At 40.5% G+C, this 25,839-nt stretch overlaps 1 protein-coding gene across 1 annotated transcript in view; it reads right to left on the reverse strand.

The window, feature by feature from the left end:
- Window positions 1-23,254, reverse strand: part of LOC131955514 (short transient receptor potential channel 7-like) — a gene marked incomplete at its 5' end in the record, with an annotated part of 30,466 nt that extends 7,212 nt beyond the window's left edge. The window contains 9 exons of the mRNA XM_059319662.1: window positions 874-1,015; window positions 2,282-2,444; window positions 4,496-4,644; window positions 8,081-8,264; window positions 9,195-9,362; window positions 11,998-12,219; window positions 20,203-20,346; window positions 21,202-21,339; window positions 23,060-23,254. Coding sequence (XP_059175645.1) covers window positions 874-1,015; window positions 2,282-2,444; window positions 4,496-4,644; window positions 8,081-8,264; window positions 9,195-9,362; window positions 11,998-12,219; window positions 20,203-20,346; window positions 21,202-21,339; window positions 23,060-23,254 — 1,505 coding nt within the window. The remainder of the gene's footprint in view (window positions 1-873; window positions 1,016-2,281; window positions 2,445-4,495; window positions 4,645-8,080; window positions 8,265-9,194; window positions 9,363-11,997; window positions 12,220-20,202; window positions 20,347-21,201; window positions 21,340-23,059) is intronic.
- Window positions 23,255-25,839: the final 2,585 nt, after the last annotated feature.

A 25,839-nucleotide genomic window follows, 5' to 3' on the forward strand; every position in this document is an offset into this window, starting at 1 on the left:
ACACACATTCATACACACACACAGTCACGTTAACGAGAAAAACTTTGTTTACAACTCCATCAGTTGAAAAAATTGTCGAGTACTTTTAAAACAAAACTGTGAATGGGTTGTACGCAAACACATCGTGTTCCTACATGTATGCCAAGCTGTTTTAACTAATACAAGCTTTCGTGTCAACAAATATGTACATTGCTTTCAAGATATTCGTGATTCGTTGTTAGTTATTAAAGATTTTTTTTAAAGATTCTAAGATTTTTTTCTAAAACTGTGATATGCGTTGCTTAATGTTTTTGTCTAGTTCTTTGTGCTTAGTGTGTGAATTTGAGGATGCGGTTGCTTAATGCAATAAGGGGGCGGGGAGAAAGGAGATGTTCGACAATTTTTTTTTTCAAGTTTGATGTTTAGGTATACAATAAGAGTTATGGGAAGGGGATTTGTCATTGACGCTGATAGAAGGTTGCTGCTCTCATTTTTTTGCTATCTGACGGGTTGCTGCTAGTATTACAGCTGAATGACGGGTTGCTGCTACTATTACTGCTATATGACGGGTTGTTTCTACTATTACTGCTATATGACGGGTTGCTGCTAGTTACTGCTATATGACGGGTTGTTTCTACTATTACTGCTATATAACGGGTTGTTTCTACTATTACTGCTATATAACGGGTTGTTTCTACTATTACTGCTATATAACGGGTTGTTTCTACTATTACTGCTATATAACGGGTTGCTGCTAGTATTACTGCCGAATGACGGGTTGCTGCTACTATTACCGTATATGAGGGTCGCTGCTTGTATTAATGCTATATGACTGGTTACTGCTAGTAATACTGTTATGTCGGGTTGCGGCTAGTATTCCTATGAGAGCGTTACCTGAAGGACACGAGCATCGTGCCCAGCGCCTCGTTGGCCGGCATGATGAAAGAAAACCTGCTCACGCTGAAGATCATCCCGAGGCTAAACAGGACGTCGGATAAAAGTTCCGGGTCTGGCACCCAGGCTGAGTCCCACACAACTGGGTCATAGAAACATGTGCAGACGTTAGAAACATGTGCAGACATGTGCAGACATTAGAATCATGTGCAGACATGTGCAGACGGTTCAAAATTATGTGCAGACATTAGAAACACGTGCAGACGTTAGAAACATGTGCAGACGTTAGAAACATGTGCAGACGTTAGAAACATGTGTAGACATTAGGAACATGTGCAGACATTAGAAACATGTGCAGACATTAGAAACATGTGCAGACGTTAGAAACATGTGCAGACTTTAGAAACATGTGCAGACATTAGAAACATGTGCAGACATTAGAAACATGTGTAGACGTTAGAAACATGTGCAGACGTTAGAAACATGTGCAGACATTAGAAACATGTGCAGACATTAGAAACATGTGCAGACACTAGAAACATGTGTAGACGTTAGAAACATGTGCAGACGTTAGAAACATGTGCAGACATTAGAAACATGTGCAGACGTTAGAAACATGTGCAGACGTTAGAAACATGTGCAGACGTTAGAAACATGTGTAGACGTTAGAAACATGTGCAGACATTAGAAACATGTGCAGACATTAGAAACATGTGCAGACATTAGAAACATGTGCAGACGTTAGAAACATGTGCAGACATTAGAAACATGTGCAGACATTAGAAACATGTGTAGACATTAGAAACATGTGCAGACATTAGAAACATGTGTAGACATTAGAAACATGTGCAGACATTAGAAACATGTGCAGACATTAGAAACATGTGTAGACGTTAGATACGTGTGCAGACATTAGAAACATGTGCAGACATTAGAAACATGTGCAGACATTAGAAACATGTGCAGACGTTAGAAACATGTGCAGACATTAGAAACATGTGCAGACATTAGAAACAGATGGCCAAGGGAAAGTAATACCCGACTGACCAACTGACCAGAGCTTATCTTACTGACCCACTGACCAGAGCTTACCCCACTGACCCGCTCACCCATTAACCCACTGACCAGAGCTTGCCCTACTGACCCACTGACCAGAGCCTACCCTACTCACCCACTGACCAGAGCTTACCCCACTGACCCATTGACTCACTGACCAGATCTTACCCTACTGACCAACTGACCCGAGCCTACCCTACTAATCCACTGACTTACTCACCCACTGACCCCTTGACCAGAGCTTACCCTACTGACATCTGACCCACTGACCGACTGACCCACTGACCGACTGACCCACTGACCGACTGACCGACTGACCTACTGACCGACTGACCCACTGACCCGAGCTTACCCTGAAAGCCGTCCGGATCTCGTGCGGTCGTACAAAACTTGGAGTGGGGGATGGCCGCGGCTTCCCTGGCCTGCTGGCATATTGGTGATGACGTCACTGACTGCTTCTTGCTGGCCAAAAGGTTGGTGATATTGTAGCCGTCCACGTAGTCCGAGTCACGCAGCTGGTTCATAGAGGTAAAGTTAAATATGACCCCCCTACTAGAGGTACAGTTAAAATATGACCCCCCTACTAGAGGTAAAGTTAAAATATGACCCCCCTACTAGAGGTAAAGTTAAATATGACTCCCCTACTAGAGGTAAAGTTAAATATGACCCCCCTACTAGAGGTAAAGTTAAATATGACCCCCTACTAGAGTTAAAGTTAAATATGACCCCCCCTACTAGAGGTAAAGTTAAATATGACCCCCCTACTAGAGGTAAAGTTAAATATGACCCCCCTACTAGAGGTAAAGTTAAATATGACCCCCCTACTAGAGGTAAAGTTAAATATGACCCCCCTACTAGAGGTAAAGTTAAATATGACCCCCCTACTAGAGGTTAAGTTAAATATGACCCCCCTACTAGAGGTAAAGTTAAATATGACCCCCCCCCTAGAGGTAAAGTTAAATATAACCACCCCTACAGCTAGAGGTAAAGTTAAAATTTGACCCCCCACCCCTACATCCGACAAGAACATGTCTAATACATTAAACAGTAAACTGAAAAGAAACTGCATTTGACATAAAAGTTGAAACAATTTAATTTTATTAAGTTTTTCCACATAGTTATTTTTTACGCACATACTTAATGTTGCAAGTTGCAAGAATGACAAATTGTTTGAAAACTGATTTCTACGTTTAACACTAAAAAGTAAATTATATCAATAAAATATCGTGGCTAATCGCTAAAAGGAATGACTCAAGTTATAGAATAACAGTATTCTTTGAAAAAGTATGTAGTAAATTACTTGTATAGCAGAATTTCGAAATACAGATTTTTTTAAAGAAATAAAACGTCCCAGAGGAGACAACTTGCTTAATAAAATTTGTTTTAAAATATTAATTTAGTTACGTCCCCTGGATCACAAACTTCGTTATAGACTTCTACCGAGTATTTTTTAACAAACGCAAGGGCAATTTAACAGATTTCTACAGGACATTCGTTAACCTGTCTACACCCTCAGTGACGTAAGATATATGATTGTGTATGCTGTTGCTTTCCCCCTCAACATTAAACTAAATAGCAGATTTAAAGCCCTTGATTTGAAGCCTACTATGTAAAACCAGTATATAAGTGGTAATATATCCCAAACTTCTCAATAGAAAATCTGTTGGCTATATTTTGTAATACGTGTTCTATAATGCGTTTGGTTATTCTAAGAACACCCCCTCCCCTCCATCACACACTGTCACAACCGCACCCCCGGGATCTGGAACTCTAATGTTGAGACAACACTTCAGAAACCCAACATTCTACGAAACAACTTTCTCAACAAGTTATGAATAAACCAAGATAATTGAAAAGAAATCAAAACAAGTTAGTAGACCAAAATGTTTTACACTCTTTGTTTGGGGAGTGAGGGCAAGAAGATGGGGGAGGGGGGGAATAGGGCTGGTAAGTAGGTCACCAAACTATTCCACGGCTCAATAAAACCTGTATGAGCCATAGAACTGGTTGGTGAACTACTTACCAGCCCTAATACGCACTCTTATGCGTAGATGCGTCTATGTCTAACTCACACAATATGTTTCAAAATGATTTCATTTGATATGTAAGATATCTGACCGTCTCTGATAAAAAAGATGATCGTTCCTATAAAACCAGATGGATGTGACAAAATAAAAGATTAGACCTGATGAAATCTGATGACAAAAGATCATACCTGATGTTATCTGATATGGATGTGATCATACATAAGATCACATCTGATGTAAACTAATATGCATGTGATCATACAAAAAATCATATCTCATGTAATCTGATATGACTGTGATCATACAAAAGAACATACAAAGATCATACAAACGATCATACAAAAGATCATACCTCATGTAATCTGATATGGATATGATCATAAAAAAGATCATACCTGAAACATCTGATATGGATATGATCATAAAAAAGATCATATCTGAATCATCTGATATGGATGTGATCATACAAAAGATCATATAATCTGATATGATCATACAAAAGATCATATAGTCTGATATGATCATACAAAAGATCCTACCTCATGTAATCTGATGGGTGTGACCAATTCCAACACAAACGAGGCCAGCAGGAAACTCAACATGGTGCTGTCAATGATGTTCCAAAACGAGGCGAAGTAGTCCCTGGCACCCGAGGCGAAGATTTGTTTACACTCCTCGTAGATCAGACCTGGGGGGAAACAAACAACAATTCTTGGACGGATTCAAGCTCGAGACTTTTGGGTTAGCAGTCTAGCGCTCTACCACTAGGCCACGCCATCCCCAACCAGGGCAGCCGCTACCTATAAGGCGAACTAGGCGGTCGCCTAGGGCGCCATCTCTAGGGTTAATCGCTATTATCAAATAATTAATAATTTTTATAAAGGAGTAGCGATCTATTTCGGCACCCAGGACAAACTATCAATTTTGCACCCCCTCCCCCTCAAAATTAGGTTTATATAGGCCTATGTTTATTCGCGTTGGTGACAATGCAACCCCACCTCTTTAATTTGGAAAGGTCTGGGCGCTTTTTACCAGCCACATTGCCTTTTTAATTTGGTGTCACATAATTGATGTAGAAAACGGTTAAATAAGTTCGTAATTTTAATTTAGTACATTTCAAACGGTTGTCTATTTTTAATAGGGCTTGTAAGTCTCGTTTTCTCTGACTTTGAATGAGAAATCTGTCCTGATGTATAAAGTTTTGTAATGACGGGGTGTTCAAATATTGTACTTGTTTGGTACATTTTGATGAATTGTTTAGATTTGGGAATAACGGCGGAAGGCTGTTGCTGATATGGTTTCATAGGTATAAAGTATCGAAGTGTTAAAGTGTCATAATTTTTATTCGGCTGTTTTGATCTAGAGGAATATGATTGGTAGTAGAGAAATGTAATTGCAAGTGATGAAGTATCGTAGTTCTGGAGTTCGGGAGTATTGATTCTTGTGGTATTAAGGTATCGAATTATATTGATTGTTAAAGTGTAGTAATAGGTCCAGTGAAACCGTTGATTGGGAGTACCGTTTGTAGAGCTTGGTGAGTTAAACGAGTTGATGTCGTAGTTCGGGAGTATCGAGTCTAGTTAAGTTTCGGTATCGATGTTTGATGTGTTGTGAATGTAGTAGAGTATATCGAGTAGTCGAGTATATTATTAATATCAAGTAGTCGAGTTTATCGTAAGTTAGATGATTTCAATTCAGTACGGAACACACTACAAAGAAAAGGTAGGCGTTCTCTAGTTGAAAAATCTAAATTTTTTAGGAATCTATATTACCATAATATACAATATTAAATAGGATGGAATTTATAATTAACTGTAAACCTTGTTTGTTTTCAATTATAATTATTTTATAGCAATTTCTAATACAGTTACCCGTGTTTGAACTTCTAAAAGTCATCCCTTTATTTAGGGCAGGGGTCGGCAACCTGCGGCTCGCGAGCCGCATGCGGCTCTTTTGATATCAAGATGCGGCTCTCCAGCTCCTTGAACAAATACTAATAATCTTTATAAAAACATAAAATATTTGAAATAAAAAATATGTTTGTGGCTCTTTAAAACCAGGGAAATATTGAAAATTGTAACTTTTGGCTCTTCCGCTTCAAAAGGTTGCCGACCCCTGATTTAGGGGATCCAAAATTTTATATGACAATGTTATTTTACAGGTACATTTATATGTATGTCATTAAAATTAAATAGAAGTATGTTCTAATAAACTTACCGTTTTTCAGACTTTCAAACAAAGCCTACCGTTACGTATTCAATTGGTAAAATATATTGCTTTTACAAGGTTACATAGCTAATGTACAAAATTTGTTACAATTATTATGTAAAGAAATTTAGAGCTTTTAATTGTGTTTTTCAAGCATGTCTTAGTTACACTTGGTTAATTTAGCTATTCTTAAGAAAGTTATTTCCCTTGAATTAAATTTTGGTCTTTGTATTTCCAAATGGGAGATAATTCGTTGCTTAACTTTACATTAATTTCAAATTCCTGCACCTTAGGTTGACCACATACTTATAAATAGAACTTGAAGTTATTATTTTCTGTTGTAACAAATATATAGAGCAGAAGTTCTAAACAAAATAGTTTGGTAGTTTTTTTTAGCATTATCAGGTGGAAAAACAAATACATCAGTAGCCGTTGAAGATTGCAATACTCATTGTTAGTCGTAAATTAAACATCTAATTAATTGTCTTTTCATATTTTTCACCTTCTCCTAAAGGATTTATATAACTAACAAAAATGTGATAACGCTTGCAAACTGGAATTAGTACTTTTGAGACGAGTGAGGCAAGTAAAATTTGATTTTGATGTCTACTTATGTATGCAATTGATAATAAATTAATATGTCACTTTTAATTAATTGTTTTCTTATACATATGTTTCAGTAATTAATTAGTGTGAAAGGGGGCGTTTGCCTAGGGCGCTAAATAAACTGGCGCCGGCACTGTCCCAAACATTGTTATGTTAGAATCAACGAAAGCATTCGTTCAATTTGTAAAATAGTAAATAGGGATCATCCATAAATGACGTCACGCTTTTTTGACGATTTTTACCCCTCCTCCCCTCCGTCACACATCGTCGCAAAAAGCCAGACACCCCCTCCTAAAATGACGTCACACCTCAGCATGCAACCCCCTCAAAATTGATGTTGAATGTTTCTTAAAACATCGACATTTTTCCAAAATCTTGTCAGGACTCTGTCAACATAGAGTATTTTGATCAATTCCTATTACAATTTATTAAAACCGTTTTCTAAAACGCGAAATAGGCTAAAACTCGTTTTCTGACATTGCTTTTACTTTCTCGTATATACGAAGTATAGAGAAAGTCTTGTAATCGTCCGAAAAAAAAATCGAGATTTTTACAAATCTCGACGTTTTAGACCTCACTGATACGGAAAAACATAATTTTGCAATCTTGTCTGTATGTCTGTGTGTTTCTGTGTTTGTGTGTGTGTCTGTCCGTGTGTAAACACGATAACTTGAGTACCGTTTAAGCTAGGTTGATGAAATTTCATATGTAAGTATTTTATCAAATTCGTAGATCCGTATCAACTTTTGAGCGATTTCCGATAACCGAGAGTGGTACTTTTTCTACTTTGAATTTTTCAAAAGCCTATAACTTGCGTACTATTTCAGATAAATAAATGAAATTTCACATGTAAGTAAAAGATCTAATTCTCTACCTTGTATCAAACTTTGAATAATTTCCGTTGACCGGAAGTACTGATTTACGCTATTTCTCAAAAAACGCATGTACATTAATAAAGTACTAATAATATTGCGCACTATTATGCACATCTTTATGTGACATTCGCTTGGTGCGCAATTCTTTTTTCTACTAGATTCTATTCTATTTTTAAAAGCTTAAGTAAACAAAAATCATGTCTACAGTCCGAGTTGCCGTCCCACGTAGTGTTATATTAGAATATTCGAGAAAGTTTAGGGGAGATCACTCCCGGTTTATTTTATAATGCTATAATGTGACTTCACACAACCTGAACACACCCCCCCCCCCCCCCTTTCCCCTTAATCACACACCGTCACAAAATTACGGACCCCCCCTCCCTCCTAGGAGTGTGACGTCATTTATGGACGACCCCATAGAGAAAAAAAACGCACCAGCAATCCACATGTAGACGAAAAACAAGATGACGTAGGCGAAGGTCTCAGGTTTCTCACAGGTAAAGCTGTCGATGTAGTTCCTCAGGTAGAGCTTGGCCACGATGATGAGGATGAGGAAGGTCAGGTAGGAGCAGGTGTAGGACAGGAACTTCATCAGAGGTGTGTTCACAATACGTGACACCTGTGGAATTCATTGATCCATCACATAAAAATAATCGTGAGTTTAAGGTATGCGTTGTTAATTTAGTCGATTCAGGTAAGTTTATAAGTGTAGTGATTTTTTTTTGTAAATCATTAAAGCTTAAAAATAAAGTATAAAAGTAGAAATTAATTATTTAAGGAATGAATGGTTTTTCTTATTAAGTGGTCAATATTATTAGATATTATTTAAGCAGATTAAATGAGATTTGCTGTGAAAAGAAAACAATAAATCTGATCTGCCATCGTTGCTTGGCGATAAAGCCAAGTAAAACAGATTCTCGGAATAACGAGCGGAATTATACATCAAACAGTTCTCAAACATGGCAAAGACCATCAAGACAACAAATCAACAGGACCAATAAGAAAAACGACCAACAAAACAAACGACCAACAAAACAAAAGACCGAAAAAAAATATTCCAACAAGACAGACAAGGTATTTTATACCCTAGCTTCCTCCTGCCCCTTCCAACTCCCACCCCACCTACTAGCTCCACCCCTTGTCGACCCCCTGCGCTCTACCCTACCCCACCTACTCTCCACCCCCCTATCTCATCCCCTACCCTCTACCGAACCCCACCTACTAGCTCCACCCCTATCCCGTCCCCTGCGCTCTACCCTACCCCACCTACTTTCCACCCCCCTATCTCATCCCCTACCCTCTACCGAACCACCTACTAGCTCCACCCCTATCCCGTCCCCTGCGCTCTACCCTACCCCACCTACTTTCCACCCCCCTATCTCATCCCCTACCCTCTACCGAACCCCACCTACTAGCTCCCGTCCCCTATCCTCTACCCTACCTCACTCACTCGCTCCACCCCCTATCCCGTCCTCTACCCTACCCCACCTACTCTCACCCCCTATCCCATCCCCTGCCCTCTACCCTACCCCAGCCACCTGTTACTCACCTTAGCCCAGGGCGAGACCAGGTACATCATGGACAGCACAGGGCAGCAGACGATGCCTATTGGTATGGCCAGCATCAGGTAGGTGAACCTGTTCAGGTACCGCAGGAAGGGCACGCCGCTGAACCACATCTCGCCGATCTGTGCCTGGCACTGGGGGTGAGCTACAAACTGGGCAGACATAAGACACGTGCATCAAGTCTACAATTTATTTGGGGGGGGGGGGGGGGGGGGTCACAAACTGGGCAGACATAAGACACGTGTGTTAAGTCTACAATTTATTGGGGGGGGGGGGAGGGTCGGCTCACAAACTGGGCAGACATAAGACACGTGCATCAAGTCTACAATTTATTGGGGGGGGGGGGGTGGTGAGCTACAAACTGGGCAGACAGAAGACACGTGCATTAAGTCTACAATTTATTGGGGGGGGGGGGGGGGTGGTGAGCTACAAACTGGGTAGACATAAGACACGTGCATCAAGTCTACAATTTATTGGGGGGGGGGGGGGTGGTGAGCTACAAACTGGGCAGACAGAAGACACGTGCATTAAGTCTACAATTTATTGGTGGGGGGGGGGGGGTGAGCTACAAACTGGGCACACAAAAGACACGTGCATTAAGTCTACAATTTATTTGGGGGGGGGGGGTCACAAACTGGGCAGACATAAGACACGTGCATTAAGTCTACAATTTATTGGTGGGGGGGTGGTGAGCTACAAACTGGGCACACAAAAGACACGTGCATTAAGTCTACAATTTATTTGGGGGGGGGGGGGGGTCACAAACTGGGCAGACATAAGACACGTGCATTAAGTCTACAATTTATTGGTGGGGGGGGTGGTGAGCTACAAACTGGGCACACAAAAGACACGTGCGTTAAGTATACAATTATTGGGGGGGGGGGGGGTGGCCCACAAACTGGGCATAAGACACGTGCGTTAAGTATACAATTCACGACACACATTTCTTGTCCTTAACAACAGTCACTCCTCCTTTACCTTCCTCTACTCCCTTTAGAAATTGTTTCAAATTTCTTCTCATAAATGTTTTAAAAGAATGGTTGCTAAAGGGGAATGAAGTCAAGCAACTTTACCCAACTTTACATAAATAACCATGATCATCAACACCAAACCTAAATAGGAACTCACAAATCACCTTCCTCGCTTCTAAAATAACTATAATTTAAAGGAATTTTAATGTCTGACGTTGTTGGTAATTAAAACACCAAAATGCGTGCAACTTTTTTAATCACCAATTTTTTTCTCTTAGTAACATTAACAACTATCCCCCCCCCCCTTTCTTCTTTCTATGTGTGCTACGTCACTTACACCCCCACCCCTCTTCCCTTCAATACAAATTCACACCATTTTACTTTATAATTCTAGTATTAGATATTTTTCTTTATAAAAAAGGTAACTTTCACCAAGCAATAATTTTCACACCACGAAAACCACCCTTCATCAATCTAAAAAAAAAAACCCCTTGTTACATTGATCCACTTTCGATGGTTATTCGGCAAAACCCCAGCAAAACTTCGACAAACCCCGACAAAACTTCGACAAACCCCGGCAAAACTTCGACAAAACCCGCACCAAATCTAAATCCGACAAGTCGGCCTCTGATCAAATGAATGAAACATTTCTCTCTATTAATACTTTTATCTGGCCACCTAATGGAATCATTCCTGCACCTCCCCCCCAGCACACCCCTCCCCATTTTCATCTAATTAACGACTGGCTTCGACTCGAGTTGACGCTCGGTGTACCCAACCCTGGCTGGAATCTAAGCAGCTAACGAATGCTGGAAAATGTCACGCCATTGACGCCGCGGTCCCTGATAGCGATCGTGAAAAAATTTGGTTCCTGAGAGCGATCGGGATAAAAATACGGTCCCTAAAGTGGCTTTCAGAGTGAGAGCTCATACCGTATGAATGTTAATTGTCTGTGGAGAGGTTGTATATGTATGACATGTTGATGTATGGGGGTTGGTTTATGTATGTGACATACTGTATGAGGTAAGTTTATTTTTATGTGGCATGTTGATGTATGTGGTTGGTTTATTTATATATGACATGTTGATGTATGTGGGTTGGTTTATTTATATGTATGGCATGTTGATTTATGGGGGTTTGTTTATGAATGTGACATACAGTATGAGGTAGGTTTGTCTATATGTGACATACTGATGTATAGGGTTCAGCTATTGATGATATGTGTAAGTTGTGTACAGTGTTTACACATGTTTGACTTGATATATGGTGACTCTTGTTTTGTATGTATTGTTGAGAAAGTATACCATAAACTCTATTTGTGAGTTTCCAGATATTAGATTATATAATGCTTCATTATGGGTTTATTTTTATCCAGATCATTCTATATTTTAACTATATATTTTAACTATATATTTCAGTAGCGTAGCGAGGGGGGGGGGGGGGCCGGGGGGGGGGGGGACAAATGTCCCCGGACGCCGACCTTAGGGGGCGCCAAAATGGGTTGGAAAAATAAATTGAAAGGTAGAGGGGGGTGCAAATCGAAATTTTGAGGAGGGGGTGCAAATCGAAATCTCGAGGGGGGGGGGGGGTGCAAATCGAAAAGTTTGTCCCCGGGCGCCGGGAAGGGTCGCTACGCCTCTGATATATTTTAATTATTTCGTTCGGGGGTGGGCACCTCCAAGGGATGCCAGAAAGAAACACTGCACACGACCATACTTTCTACCTTAACGCAAATGGCAAAGAGTAATCTACCCCTGTCCAAATCCCACGGTTATCTTCCCCTGTTCATCTATCTACTAGCCCATCTGTTGCCTACCTTCTTCTGCTCCATCCTGACTGCCGTGTAGACCAGCGGCAATATGTTGCCGCCGTCCATGCCGTCGTCCTCCTGACTAGCCTTGCCGCCCGAGTCGTCGTAGTACTGCCGCTTCTTGGACTTGCCGCTCAGAACAGCCTTGACCTCGTCTGAACTTTGACACTGGTCGAGCAGGGCAAGGGTGAAGTTTTGCACCTGTTGGTCAAGTTCCAGGTAGATTTGCTGCAGAATGTAACGTAAAAATATACCAGTAATGTACCAGTGTTTTTATGTAATAGAAGAATATAACTTGTTCTGTGTAAGAGATCATAATATTTGGGATGACTGAAGATACTGATGTCCGATATTAGACTCTTCCAAAAATAGGTGTATTAGGTTGTTAGTGTATTTTAATCTCGACTAAATTTTATGGTGAGAAATTACGGTTAGGCTTATGATAGGACTAGAGTTTGGGTTAGGGTTAGGGATAGGGTGAGCATTGACTTTTGCAAACCATAAGTGCACTTAGTTAACTATTAGTAACCTGACGCCGCTTTTTAAAGAAGATTCTACTATCTGTCACAAAAATCCCCCCTTCCTCCCCGCCCCCACTTTTCGAACAGTTTGTGATCGAACATATCGAACCATTTTCTGGAAAGAAATAATTACAAAACCTGAACCTGAATTAACTCTAGTACGACCAATATAGTTTAAAAATAGTAACCGACCCTAACTGTTTTACTGATCGTGACGTAAAGGTAGGTAATGAAGTGTATTTTTTACTTCCATACGCACCAACTAAACTAATTACCGAAACAGGACGGTCAGGACAGTGTGATCTATCTATATACTACTATCTATATTCTATATACTACTAAAAGTCAAGTTTGTTTACATGTTTGAATATTTATTTGTTTGCCTGATCGAAAATTGTGATATGTTCGACTCTATCTGGAAAGCTGTAAAATGGTATGCAGGTAGAGAATAATTTTTTAATGCAGACAGACTGTTGATCACAAATTTATTTAAAGACGTTAATTAATTTATTGATTTATTCCTATGCAGAATAACCCATTTTTTTTTAAAATATTTGAAAAGCCACTAGACTCGGCGGGACCGTGACGTCACAGGTTTTTGTTTACTCTTTAGTACAATAAAATGGCGGCGTCTATTGAAGAAAATTGTGTTCCCATTCAAAAGTTTAACGCGTTCTAAATCTAATTTTCTGTCGGTCATAACTTTAACAATACGTCCGTTTGCTGTATTTATTACGTTCCAACACTTATATCAATTTTAAACTGTCTTTTTTCATTTAGTTTTACAATAAATTTCTCTAGATCTAAAGATCTCTAGATCTATGCGCGGAGACTCAAAAGTATAGTATAAAAATTCATTTGTGACGTCACGAGAAAATAGCTAAGTTGGTAGCGTAGCCCGCTCTCATGTGGGTGGCACAGGTTCTAGACCAATATGTCAATGATATTTTTTTTCAATTTTTTTTTTAGATGTGAATGATAAAGTTGCCTATCTGAACTTGGAAGGATACAGGGCAGGTGAAGTAGAGTTCATCTGTTTCTTTGTCCTAAGCATATGAAAGGATAGTGTGGTCAGAGACATGCTCGGCTGGAATCGTTATTTAAACGATAAAAACATGTTGTCTGAGACTTGGCGGGACACTGGGCAGGTGAAGTAGAGTTGAGTAGGTCACATGTGACGTCAGTATATGAAGGGATAGGCCGAAATCGGTGTTTTCGGTGTTTTTAAAAGATAAGAAACATATTTTTGAATGTGGGGTCTGTTTTTTGTGACGATAAGTGACACTTCAGTAGCGTAGCGAGGAGGGGGGGGGGGGCGGGAGGGGAGGCGGGGGGGGGGAGGGGAGGGGAGGCGGGGGGAGGTGGAGGGGGGCGGGGGGGGGGGGGGGACATATGTTGGGGCGCCAAAATGGTTTGGAAAAATAAATTGAAAGGTTGAGGGGGGTTCAAATCGAAAGTTTGAGTGGGGGGGGGGGGGGGGGGGGTGCACCATCAAAAGTTCGAGGGGGGTTGAAAATCGAAATCTTGGGGGGGGGGGGGGGGTTAAAATCGAAAAGTTTGTCCCCGGGCGCCGGGAAGGCTCGCTATGCCTCTGAGTGACAGACGTGATGTTTTTTGATGGATGACCCCCGAAACCCACAGTTATCCAACGGATGACGGGTATTCTAGTATACTACTAAAAGTCAAGTTTGTTTACATGTTTGAATATTTATTTGTTTGCCTGATCGAAAATTGTGATATGTTCGACTCTATCTGGAAAGCTGTAAAATGGTATGCAGGTAGAGAATAATTTTTTAATGCAGACAGACTGTTAATCACACATTTATTTAAAGACGTTAATTAATTTATTGATTTATTCCTACGCAGAATAACCCATTTTTTTTTAAAATATTTGAAAAGCCACTAGACTCGGCGGGACCGTGACGTCACAGGTTTTTGTTTACTCTTTAGTACAATAAAATGGCGGCGTCTATTGAAGAAAATTGTGTTCCCATTCAAAAGTTTAACGCGTTCTAAATCTAATTTTCTGTCGGTCATAACTTTAACAATACGTCCGTTTGCTGTATTTATTACGTCCCAACACTTATATCAATTTTAAACTGTCTTTTTTCATTTAGTTTTACAATAAATTTCTCTAGATCTAAAGATCTCTAGATCTATGCGCGGAGACTCAAAAGTATAGTATAAAAATTCATTTGTGACGTCACGAGAAAATAGCTAAGTTGGTAGCGTAGCCCGCTCTCATGTGGGTGGCACAGGTTCTAGACCAATATGTCAATGATATTTTATTTTCAATTTTTTTTTTTAGATGTGAATGATAAAGTTGCCTATCTGAACTTGGAAGGATACAGGGCAGGTGAAGTAGAGTTCATCTGTTTCTTTGTCCTAAGCATATGAAAGGATAGTGTGGTCAGAGACATGCTCGGCTGGAATCGTTTTTTAAACGATAAAAACATGTTGTCTGAGACTTGGCGGGACACTGGGCAGGTGAAGTAGAGTTGAGTAGGTCACATGTGACGTCAGTATATGAAGGGATAGTCCGAAATCGGTGTTTTCGGTGTTTTTAAAAGATAAGAAACATATTTTTGAATGTGGGCTCTGTTTTTGTGACGATAAGTGACACTGCAGTAGCGTAGCGAGGAGGGGGGGGGGGGGGGGGGCGGGGGGGAGGCGGGGGGGGGGGGGGGAGGGGAGGCGGGGGGGGGGGGGGAAGGGGAGGCGGGGGGAGGTGAAGGGGGGGGGGGGGCGGGGTGACGTATGTTGGGGCGCCAAAATGGTTTGGAAAAATAAATTGAAAGGTTGAGGGGGGTTCAAATCGAAAGTTTGAGTGGGGGGGGAGGGGGTGCACATCAAAAGTTTAAGGGGGGGGGGGGGTTGAAAATCGAAATCTTGGGGGGGGGGGTTAAAATCGAAAAGTTTGTCCCCGGGCGCCGGGAAGGCTCGCTATGCCTCTGAGTGACAGACGTGATGTTTTTTGATGGATGACCCCCGAAACCCACAGTTATCCAAGGGATGACGGGTATTCTAGTATACTACTAAAAGTCAAGTTTGTTTACATGTTTGAATATTTATTTGTTTGCCTGATCGAAAATTGTGATATGTTCGACTCTATCTGGAAAGCTGTAAAATAGTATGCAGGTAGAGAATAATTTTTTAATGCAGACAGACTGTTGATCACAAATTTATTTAAAGACGTTAATTAATTAATTGATTTATTCATATGCAGAGTAACCCATTTTTTTTTTAAAATGTTAAAACTTTGCCTAAACTTTGTGGGAATAGTGACGTCACAGGTTTTTGTTTACTCTTTAGTACAATAAAATGGCGGCGTCTATCGAAGAAAATTGTGTTCCCATTCCAAAGTTTAACGCGTTCTAAATCTAATTTTCTGTCGGTCATAACTTTAACAATACGTCCGTTTGCTGTATTTATTACGTTCCAACACTTATATCAATTTTAAACTGTCTTTTTTCATTTAGTTTTACAATAAATTTCTCTAGATCTAAAGTTATGAATCTAGCTAGAATCTAGCCTAGGGCCTAGATTCAAGAATCTAGATCTAGATATCTAGGTCACTAGACTCAATGTAAATTCTAGATCTAGACTTAATGTAAATTCTACATCTAGAATATATTTCGGGCCTAATTATTTTATATAAATCTTTGTTTAGCTTCAATGATCATCTAATTCGAGAATACATGGGATTTTTTTGTTATCTAGGTTCTATATCTAGATATAGTAGGATTACTCACTAACTTGGAGGCGTGGTCGGCTGCTAACAACAATATGGCGTACGGACCGGACGCATGACTTCCGACCATTTTTAGGCCATGTTTACCACGAGCAAAATGGCGGGTGTTCACATTATTTAAACATGGTATAGGTGGCCAGGGCTAGATATGCCAGAAAAGCATTTTAAAATTTGCTTTGGAGAATGAAGGCTAAATTTGAAAGTCAGTGTCATAAACATTAATAGAACTTTTTTTTTTTTTTACGTTTTCAATTATTTTTTCTTAAGCCCTATATGTGAATGATAAGGTTGACTATCAGGACCTCGCGGGGCACAGGGCAGGTGAAGTAGGGTTCATCTGTTTCTTTGTCCTAAGCAAATGAAGGGATAGTGTGGTCAGAGACATGCTCGGCTGGAATCGTTTTTGTTGTCTGAGACTTGGCGGGACACTGGGCAGGTGAAGTAGAGTTGAGTAGGTCACCTGTGACGTCAGTATATGAAGGGATAGTCCGAAATCGTTGTTTTCGGTGTTTTTAAAAGATAAAAAACATATTTTTGAATGTGGGGTCTGTTTTTTGTGACGATAAGTGACACTGCAGTAGCGAGGAGGGGGGGGGGGGGGGGCGGGAGGGGAGGCGGGGGGGGGGGGGGGGGGAAGGGGAGGCGGGGGGAGGTGGAGGGGGGGGCGGGGGGGACATATGTTGGGGCGCCAAAATGGTTTGGAAAAATAAATTGAAAGGTTGAGGGGGGTTCAAATGGAAAGTTTGAGTGGGGGGGGGGGGGTTGCACATCAAAAGTTTGAGGGGGGGGGGGTTGAAAATCGAAATCTTAGGGGGGGGGGGTTCAAATCGAAAAGTTTGTCCCCGGGCGCCGGGAAGGGTCGCTATGCCTCTGAGTGACAGACGTGATGTTTTTTGATGGATGACCCCCGAAACCCACAGTTATCCAACGGATGACGGGTATTCTAGTTAACATTAAATGTGTACCGTTTTCGAGACCCTAAATATCATTTGGTAATTTTACTACTTAGTTTAAATATTTCATTTTTTTTAACTATTAAAAAAAAACAAAAAAAAAAAGAAATATTCGTATTTTTATAAAAGTCGAAACTTAAAATGAATAACTACTAAACAAAAAGATGAGTGCTTTAAAATAACGGTTATTAACAATACTAAGCTGACTGGGCTGACTATGTTTTGAACTGGCTGAAGAATAGGAAATGGGAAATGTGTTTGTTAGTTTTTGATGGGATGTGAGTTCTCTCTCATAAACAGACAAACGCCTCTAGAAAAAAATGTTTTGTAGATTGAGATCGAAAGCGGAATATTAACAATCAAGTTTAGAATAATCTCCAATTTCCATGTCGGCTCATGCGAAAGGATGTTTTGAAACTTTTCGATTTTTATTTTATTTTGTCGAAAATCTGGAGTACAAGCGTACGGTAAAGAGAATAATTTTTTTTTTGCCAGCCTTAATGCTTCGCTGAGTGGCGGAAAGGTAGGAATGTTAGATGAAAAAACTCGTATTTGTGAATTGTAGTGTGATGTGTATTTTAAATGTTTGTGTGGGTGGGTAAAGGGTGGGGTGGGTATAGGGTGGGGTAGGTATATGGTGGGGTGGGTATAGTGTGGGGTGGGTATAGTGTGGGGTGGGTATATGGTGGGGTGGGTAAAGTGTGGGGTGGGTAAAGTGTGGGGTGGGTATATGGTGGGGTGGGTAAAGTGTGGGGTGGGTAAAGTGTGGGGTGGGTATATGGTGGGGTGGGTATAGTGTGGGGTGGGTATATGGTGGGGTGGGTAAAGTGTGGGGTGGGTAAAGTGTGGGGTGGGTATAGTGTGGGGTGGGTATAGTGTGGGGTGGGTAAAGTGTGGGGTGGGTATATGGTGGGGTGGGTAAAGTGTGGGGTGGGTATATGGTGGGGTGGGTATAGTGTGGGGTGGGTATATGGTGGGGTGGGTAAAGTGTGGGGTGGGTAAAGTGTGGGGTGGGTATAGTGTGGGGTGGGTATAGTGTGGGGTGGGTAAAGTGTGGGGTGGGTATATGGTGGGGTGGGTAAAGTGTGGGGTGGGTATATGGTGGGGTGGGTATAGTGTGGGGTGGGTATATGGTGGGGTGGGTAAAGTGTGGGGTGGGTATAGTGTGGGGTGGGTATATGGTGGGGTGGGTAAAGTGTGGGGTGGGTATATGGTGGGGTGGGTATAGTGTGGGGTGGGTATAGTGTGGGGTGGGTAAAGTGTGGGGTGGGTATAGGGTGGGGTGGGTAAAGTGTGGGGTGGGTATATGGTGGGGTGGGTATAGTGTGGGGTGGGTATAGTGTGGGGTGGGTATATGGTGGGGTGGGTAAAGTGTGGGGTGGGTATAGTGTGGGGTGGGTATAGTGTGGGATGGGTATAGTGTGGGGTGGGTATATGGTGGGGTGGGTAAAGTGTGGGGTGGGTATAGGGTGGGGTTGGTATAGGGTGTGGTGGGTATAATGTGGGATGGGTATAGTGTGGGGTGGGTATATGGTGGGGTGGGTAAAGTGTGGGGTGGGTATAGTGTGGGGTGGGTATATGGTGGGGTGGGTAAAGTGTGGGGTGGGTATAGGGTGGGGTTGGTATAGGGTGTGGTGGGTATAATGTGGGATGGGTATAGTGTGGGGTGGGTATATGGTGGGGTGGGTAAAGTGTGGGGTAGGTATATGGTGGGGTGGGTATAGTGTGGGGTGGGTATAGTGTGGGGTGGGTATATGGTGGGGTGGGTAAAGTGTGGGGTGGGTATAGGGTGGGGTTGGTATAGGGTGTGGTGGGTATAATGTGGGATGGGTATAGTGTGGGGTGGGTATATGGTGGGGTGGGTAAAGTGTGGGGTGGGTATAGGGTGGGGTTGGTATAGGGTGTGGTGGGTATAATGTGGGGTGGGTATATGGTGGGGTGGGTATAGGGTGGGGTGGGTATAGGGTGGGGTTGGTATAGGGTGGGGTTGGTATATGGTGGGGTGGGTATAGTGTGGGGTGGGTAAAGTGTGGGGTGGGTATAATGTGGGATGGGTATAGTGTGGGGTGGGTATAGTGTGGGGTGGGTAAAGTGTGGGGTGGGTATATGGTGGGGTGGGTATAGTGTGGGGTGGGTATAATGTGGGATGGGTATAGTGTGGGGTGGGAATAAGGTGGAGTGGGTATAGAGTGGGGTCATTATACGGTCAGTAAAGGGTCGCATCGGTACAGTGTTGTGTATAAGGTTTGGTGGGTAAAGTGTATGATTGGTAAAGGGTGGGGTGGATGTGTAGAGAGGGACGTTTTCAGGAATTTTATATCAATAAATTTGGCTTGATGGTGATCTCTCAGTACATTCCCTGGGATCGGCTTGCAACTGCACCGTAAGCAAATTATGTACATGTTTAAATCAAGAAATAGAAAGTTATGATGGGGTGAACAATGAAGAATTACTATGATAAAATGGGGTGTCTGGGGGAAAAACTTGGAAAAAAAAATTGTCGAGCGTGCTACCTTATATACAATGGTCAAGCAAGCTACCTTATATACAATGGTCAAGCAAGCTACCTCACATACAATGGTCAAGCTGGCTACCTTATATACAATGGTCAAACGGGCTACGTTACATACAATGGTAAATCGGGCTACCTTACATACAATGGTAAATTGGGCTACCTTACATACAATGGTCAAACGGGCTACCTTACATACAATGGTCAAGCTGGCTACCTTACATACAACGGTCAAACTGGCTACCTTACATACAACGTTCAAGCTGGCTACCTTACAATGGTCAAGCTGGCTACCTTGTATACCACCGTCAATCGGGCTATTTTACATACCACGGCCAAACTGGCTACCTTATATACAACGTTCAAGCTGGCTACCTTATACACAATGCTCAAGCGGGCTACCATACATACAATGGTCAAGTGTGCTACCTTACATACAATGGCCAAGCTGGCTACCATCCATACAACGGCTACCTTATACTCGCCCTCAATCTCCGAGAGCCGGCGGAACTTGCTGCTGAGGTAGAAGGCGGCCAGGATGGGATCTTCAGCCGTCAGGGAGATGTAGGCGGGGCTAGCAAGGGCGGTAAACGTGTCGAGTCGTCTGGTGGTGTAGACCTAGGATACATCACGTGACCAAGTTACGGATGAAACGGGGGGGGGGGGGGAATGGTTAGTTAATACAACAAAGAGATGAACACAACTGATGAATGTGTACAATGTGCTTTAGATACAAGAAATAAACAAAATTATTCAAATTATTTGGTAAATTGCTAAAAAAGTGTTTTTTTTGTTGTTGCAAAACACGGGGCAAGAACATAAATTAAATATGCAAAATGGTTTGAAAAACAAAAGTTAAACAGATAAATGTGGTATTAATGAAAGATAAACACAACATAATTTAAAATTTCAATAAATCAATTATTTTTTTTTTGATAATCGTGGTATTGAAAACTGTGTTATACAAGCGCTGTAGTTTAAAGCATAGCAGCAGATTAGGCTAATCCGTAACACACGGTGATCGCAGCATGTAGCAATATTTGGACAGATTAGGCTAATCTTTAAACATTATACTAAGCGTAACATAAAGCATCAGATTATGTTCATTTTTAAACAATATACTAAGCGCTAAATAAAACATTATGTGGTCAGATTAGTCAAACACTTAAATCAGCATATCGACCGTAACACAATGCTTTAAAAGGTTAGATAATTCTAATCCATAAACAACATATTAAACGTAACAGTAAGCATTACGTGGAAAATTAGGCTAATCCTTTAGCAACATATTGAGCGCAACATAAAGCATTATGTGGACAGATTAAGCTAATCCTTAAACAACATATTGAGCGCAACATGTTGCAATATTGCCACAGCGCTAAATTACTCTTCATGCCAGAAAAGACAACACAGCCAAGGGAGATAAATCGCTGAATCCAAGCAAAGAAATTTAATTAACAACAGCGTAATAACCTTGAAATCTTCTCTCCTTCCTTCCGTACACTCTGGGCATGCGCAGAAGTAATCATGCGGCTCCTCCAGGAAAACCCCGCACATCATGATTTTTTTGACGATTTGGAAGTTATTTCTTTTAGCTGCCCTTAGTAAAACCTGGACATGAAAAAATAAACAAGGAAAATTATAATTCACATTCTTTTTAGAAAAAAATCTGGCAACTTTTAAAGCCAAATTTAATCTTGTTACTGTGGCATGTCTTCGTTAATTTTGAAATTAGCCTTTAAAAAATTAATTGAGGGAGGCAAGAAACAAGAGGAGGTAATGCAGGCCTTGAGGTGGTTTTAGGTTTTAATGATCGTGTCAAAGTGTCGGTAAAAGCCCAAACAACAATTTTGATCAAGTTTACTTAAGGTGTGAAGGTTGCTCTGATTTTTTGGTGAGGTTACCAAGAAACAACCAGTGAATGTCACATGTCATTGGTTTTAAACTAGCATAAGTCTATTAAATGTCACATGTCATTGGGTTTTAGTCTAGAATGAGTCTATTTAATTTCAGATGTCATTGGTGCTAAACTAGCACGAGTCTATCAAATGTCAGATGTCATTAGTTCTAGGCCTTTATAACAATATCTATATATATAATTCTCTTCTGGGAGCCGTTAGAAAACAAGCTGCAAGCGCCTCCTTGCAGTCCCCTCTCTTTCTCTCTATCACTATCACTACCACCCCCTCCCCACCCCCACATTGTCTGGTGAGCTGTGGTCACGCTAAATGTTTACAAAGCTAAATGTTCACAAATCGTAGAGCCGGGTTTCTATTAGGGGCCGATAATTTAGTTCGATTTTAAACGTACAGGAGGTAACTAAGAAATAACTAAGAGGAGGCTGCTTTCACGGGGGGGGGGGGGGGGGGGTGTAGGGTCGGGGTTAGGGGAAAGGGGGGGGGGGTTAGTGTTTTAAAGCAAATATTTTCAGTGGCAGCATTGGTACTGTCGAATTCACAAATTATGAATTACTGAAAAGTAGAAAATAAAACAATAAAACAACTAAATAGCGGCGTATGATACGCTGCGGGTCGGCTCGTATGCTATAAATGTTACATGCCACCGTTTGCGGTCAATAACCCTACTGCTAATTTTGACAAAACCGTTCGCCCAGCAACTATTGGTATTAAACCCAAATGTAAAAAATAAAATAAAAAAATTCACATACAATTTTCATGTTTTCAATGCGACATTTGGATAACTTACTCATAAACGTAGATTACAATAATCCATTCAACTAGAACATCATCAAAAAATCAAATATCTAAGCCAGAGGCGTAGCAATGGGGGGAGGGGGGGACATATGTACCCGGACGCCGACCTTAGGGGGCGCCAAAATGGATTAGAAAAAGTAATCAAAGGTTTGAGGGGAGGGGTGCAAATCAAAAGTTTGATCGGAGGGTGCAAATCGAAAGTTTGTCCCCGGGCGCCGGGAAGGGTCACTACGCCTCTAACTGTACCCTCTGCCTTGTAGAATGTTAGGTCTATCTCCGAGTCTCTCCTCAGCACTTTCTTCAATGACAACCATCTCCATCTTCTGTGCCTTCTCTTACCTTCATTACGAGTCTTCTCAGTGTCATATGTTAAAACAATGTCTCCTTAATGTCACATGTCATCAGCGTATTAAATGTCAAATTTTAACCACAATGTCACATGTCATGTTCCCTACCTCCAGCAACAACTTGCTGAGGTTGGCGTACTACACACAATGTCACATGTCATCAACGTGTTAAATGTCAATGTCACATGTCATCAACGTGTTAAATGCCAAATTTTAAACCACATGTCACATGTCATCAACGTGTTAAATGTCACATGTCATGTACCCTACCTCCAGCAACAACTTGCTGAGGTTGGCGTGAGAGAACTTGGAGTCTGGATCCTCGGGAAACACCACGCCCTCCTCCCCGGAGAGTTCCGCGGCCTGCCTCTCCGTCTCCCGGCGCACACTCTCCCGATAGAGGGGATGGTCCAGGATCATCTCACAGACTCTCTCCATGTCGTTATCCGCGGCTGCCAGCAGAGCCTGGGAGGTGAAGGGAAAAAATGGGTTCATTAATATCTATTGGTGACGCGACACGTGATCTTATAGATACATAATCCACTCCAGGACAAATATCTCAGGACAAAGATGTCATGGACAAAATTAACACGGACAGTATATATATATATATATATATATATATATATATATATATATATATATATATATATATATATATATGTAATTTTATATGTAAAGATATATCTGTATATATCTGTGTATATATATGTATATATAAGTATAAATATATATATAAGTATATATATATATATATATATATATATATATATATATATATATATATATATATATATATATATAAAATTCTATATTTATAATTATATATATATATATGTATATATATATATATATATATATATATATATATATATATATATATATATATATATATATATATATATATATATATATATATATGTATGCCTATTTATTGCCCTCACGAGTTTTACGTCCTTCAAGCACATTTCTTTTTTTCAATATCTTTAATATTTTAAAATAATAAAAAAATGGGTTTTTGCTTCTGATGAAATGATCCATTACTCTAATAGCCCCATGCTAATCAGCGTGTTAAATGTTCTGGTTTCCTAAACTCCATGCACCGTTCAGAACTAGGTCCCATCTTATGCCTGTACTGGAATGTTCTCGGTGTGTATGTGTATCAGGTGTATGTGTGTACGTTTTTCAAACGATTTAACATCGCAAATTTTCATTTCGTGTGGGTTCATTAGAGGATTATTCCTTCTCTAAATCTAGTTGAGTTTTTTTTTTTAAATCTTCCCATCTCTACCTCTGCGCAACCGGAAGTTCGTGTTTTTAAATTGCTGAACTTCGAACTGTAGCAGCTGACGGCGATGGCGGTTTAAGAAAAAACAAATTCCCCCGCGACTCCGAACAAAATGACCTCACTAACGTTTTTTTTCTTCTTTTGGTAGCACTCGCACATAAACACCCAATAGCAGAAGTTCTAGAGACAACAAGACAAGCACCAGCCGTGCACATGGTTCTCCTTTTATTTTCAGAGCCGGGAATAAAATTTGGTGAAAAATATGGCGGGTTATGTGACGTCACGTTGTTGATCAGATTTCAGGGTCAAGGCTATCGGGCGTCTTCTCTCAGCTCGTATTGATTTTTCATTCCGGGTATTTCAGGAGAGGGGAAGAGGAAGGAGGGAGGGGGAGGGGGTTTAAAAAAATAGTCGGAGGAAGTAATAGGCAGAAGGGAGTTAAAAAAAAAGAGTTGCGTGAAATCGAACCGCACCTTATCCCGAATACCCCGAACTCTAAACTACGTGTGTTCATTGTGAAAAGTCGATGAGAATTGCGTTTAAAACACAGCCATTCTACAAAATATCTGAGCATTCGATTTGGTGTGTTTAAATTATCTGACATTTCACTCCTTCACGATCATAAAAAAAAAAATGAAAATCCAAAACAATTTTTTTTTAAAAACAGCACAGGAAGTTACTTTTTTTTTCAATACTAAAATTCTACCAGAATATGCTGATTTGATACTGAAATTCTACCAGAATATGCTGATTTGATACTGAAATTCTACCAGAATATGCTGATTTGATACTGAAATTCTACCAGAATATGCTGATTTGATACTGAAATTCTACCAGAATATGCTGATTTGATACTGAAATTCTACCAGAATATGCTGATTTCATTTATACGTAAACAAAAAAGTGTAGGGGATCTTTAAGGATTTCAATAAAAACATAAACTTTTTTTCCTCGTGTCTGAATTCAGCAGAACAGTTTTTAAAAATCTAATGTAGCGCTGTAATCAATGAGTTTATTTAAGGCAGCTAATACAGGAGTTTAGAGAATTTCGTTTAGGCTTGGCCTGGGCAGTATGATTTACTCAAGTCCGTAAATTACTTTCTATAATAAATGTGGTATATTTAGTTTATTTAAGGCAGCTTATACAGGAGTTTATAGAATTTCGGTTAGGCTTGGCCTGGGCAGTATGATTTACTCAAGTCCGTAAATTACTTTCTATAATAAATGTGGTATATTTAGTTTATTTAAGGCAGCTTATACAGGAGTTTATAGAATTTCGGTTAGGCTTGGCCTGGGCAGTATGATTTACTCAAGTCCGTAAATTACTTTCTATAATAAATGTGGTATATTTAGTTTATTTAAGGCAGCTTATACAGGAGTTTATAGAATTTCGGTTAGGCTTGGCCTGGGCAGTATGATTTACTCAAGTCCGTAAATTACTTTCTATAATAAATGTGGTATATTTAGTTTATTTAAGGCAGCTTATACAGGAGTTTATAGAATTTCGGTTAGGCTTGGCCTGGGCAGTATGATTTACTCAAGTCCGTAAATTACTTTCTATAATAAATGTGGTATATTTAGTTTATTTAAGGCAGCTTATACAGGAGTTTAGAGAATTTCGTTTAGGCTTCGCCTCGGCAGTATGATTAACTCCAGTCCGTAAAATACTTTCTATAACAGTTGAGGTATAGCCAGAGTATAGCTAGGCACAAGATGTTAGCGTATGGTTTAACCAGATTTGATGACAATTTTCTTTGGTAGA

This window comes from Physella acuta, unplaced genomic scaffold (assembly GCF_028476545.2).
Source record: "Physella acuta isolate Inbredline_101_S28 unplaced genomic scaffold, ASM2847654v3 ptg001071l, whole genome shotgun sequence".
Classification (NCBI taxonomy): Eukaryota; Metazoa; Mollusca; class Gastropoda; family Physidae; genus Physella; species Physella acuta.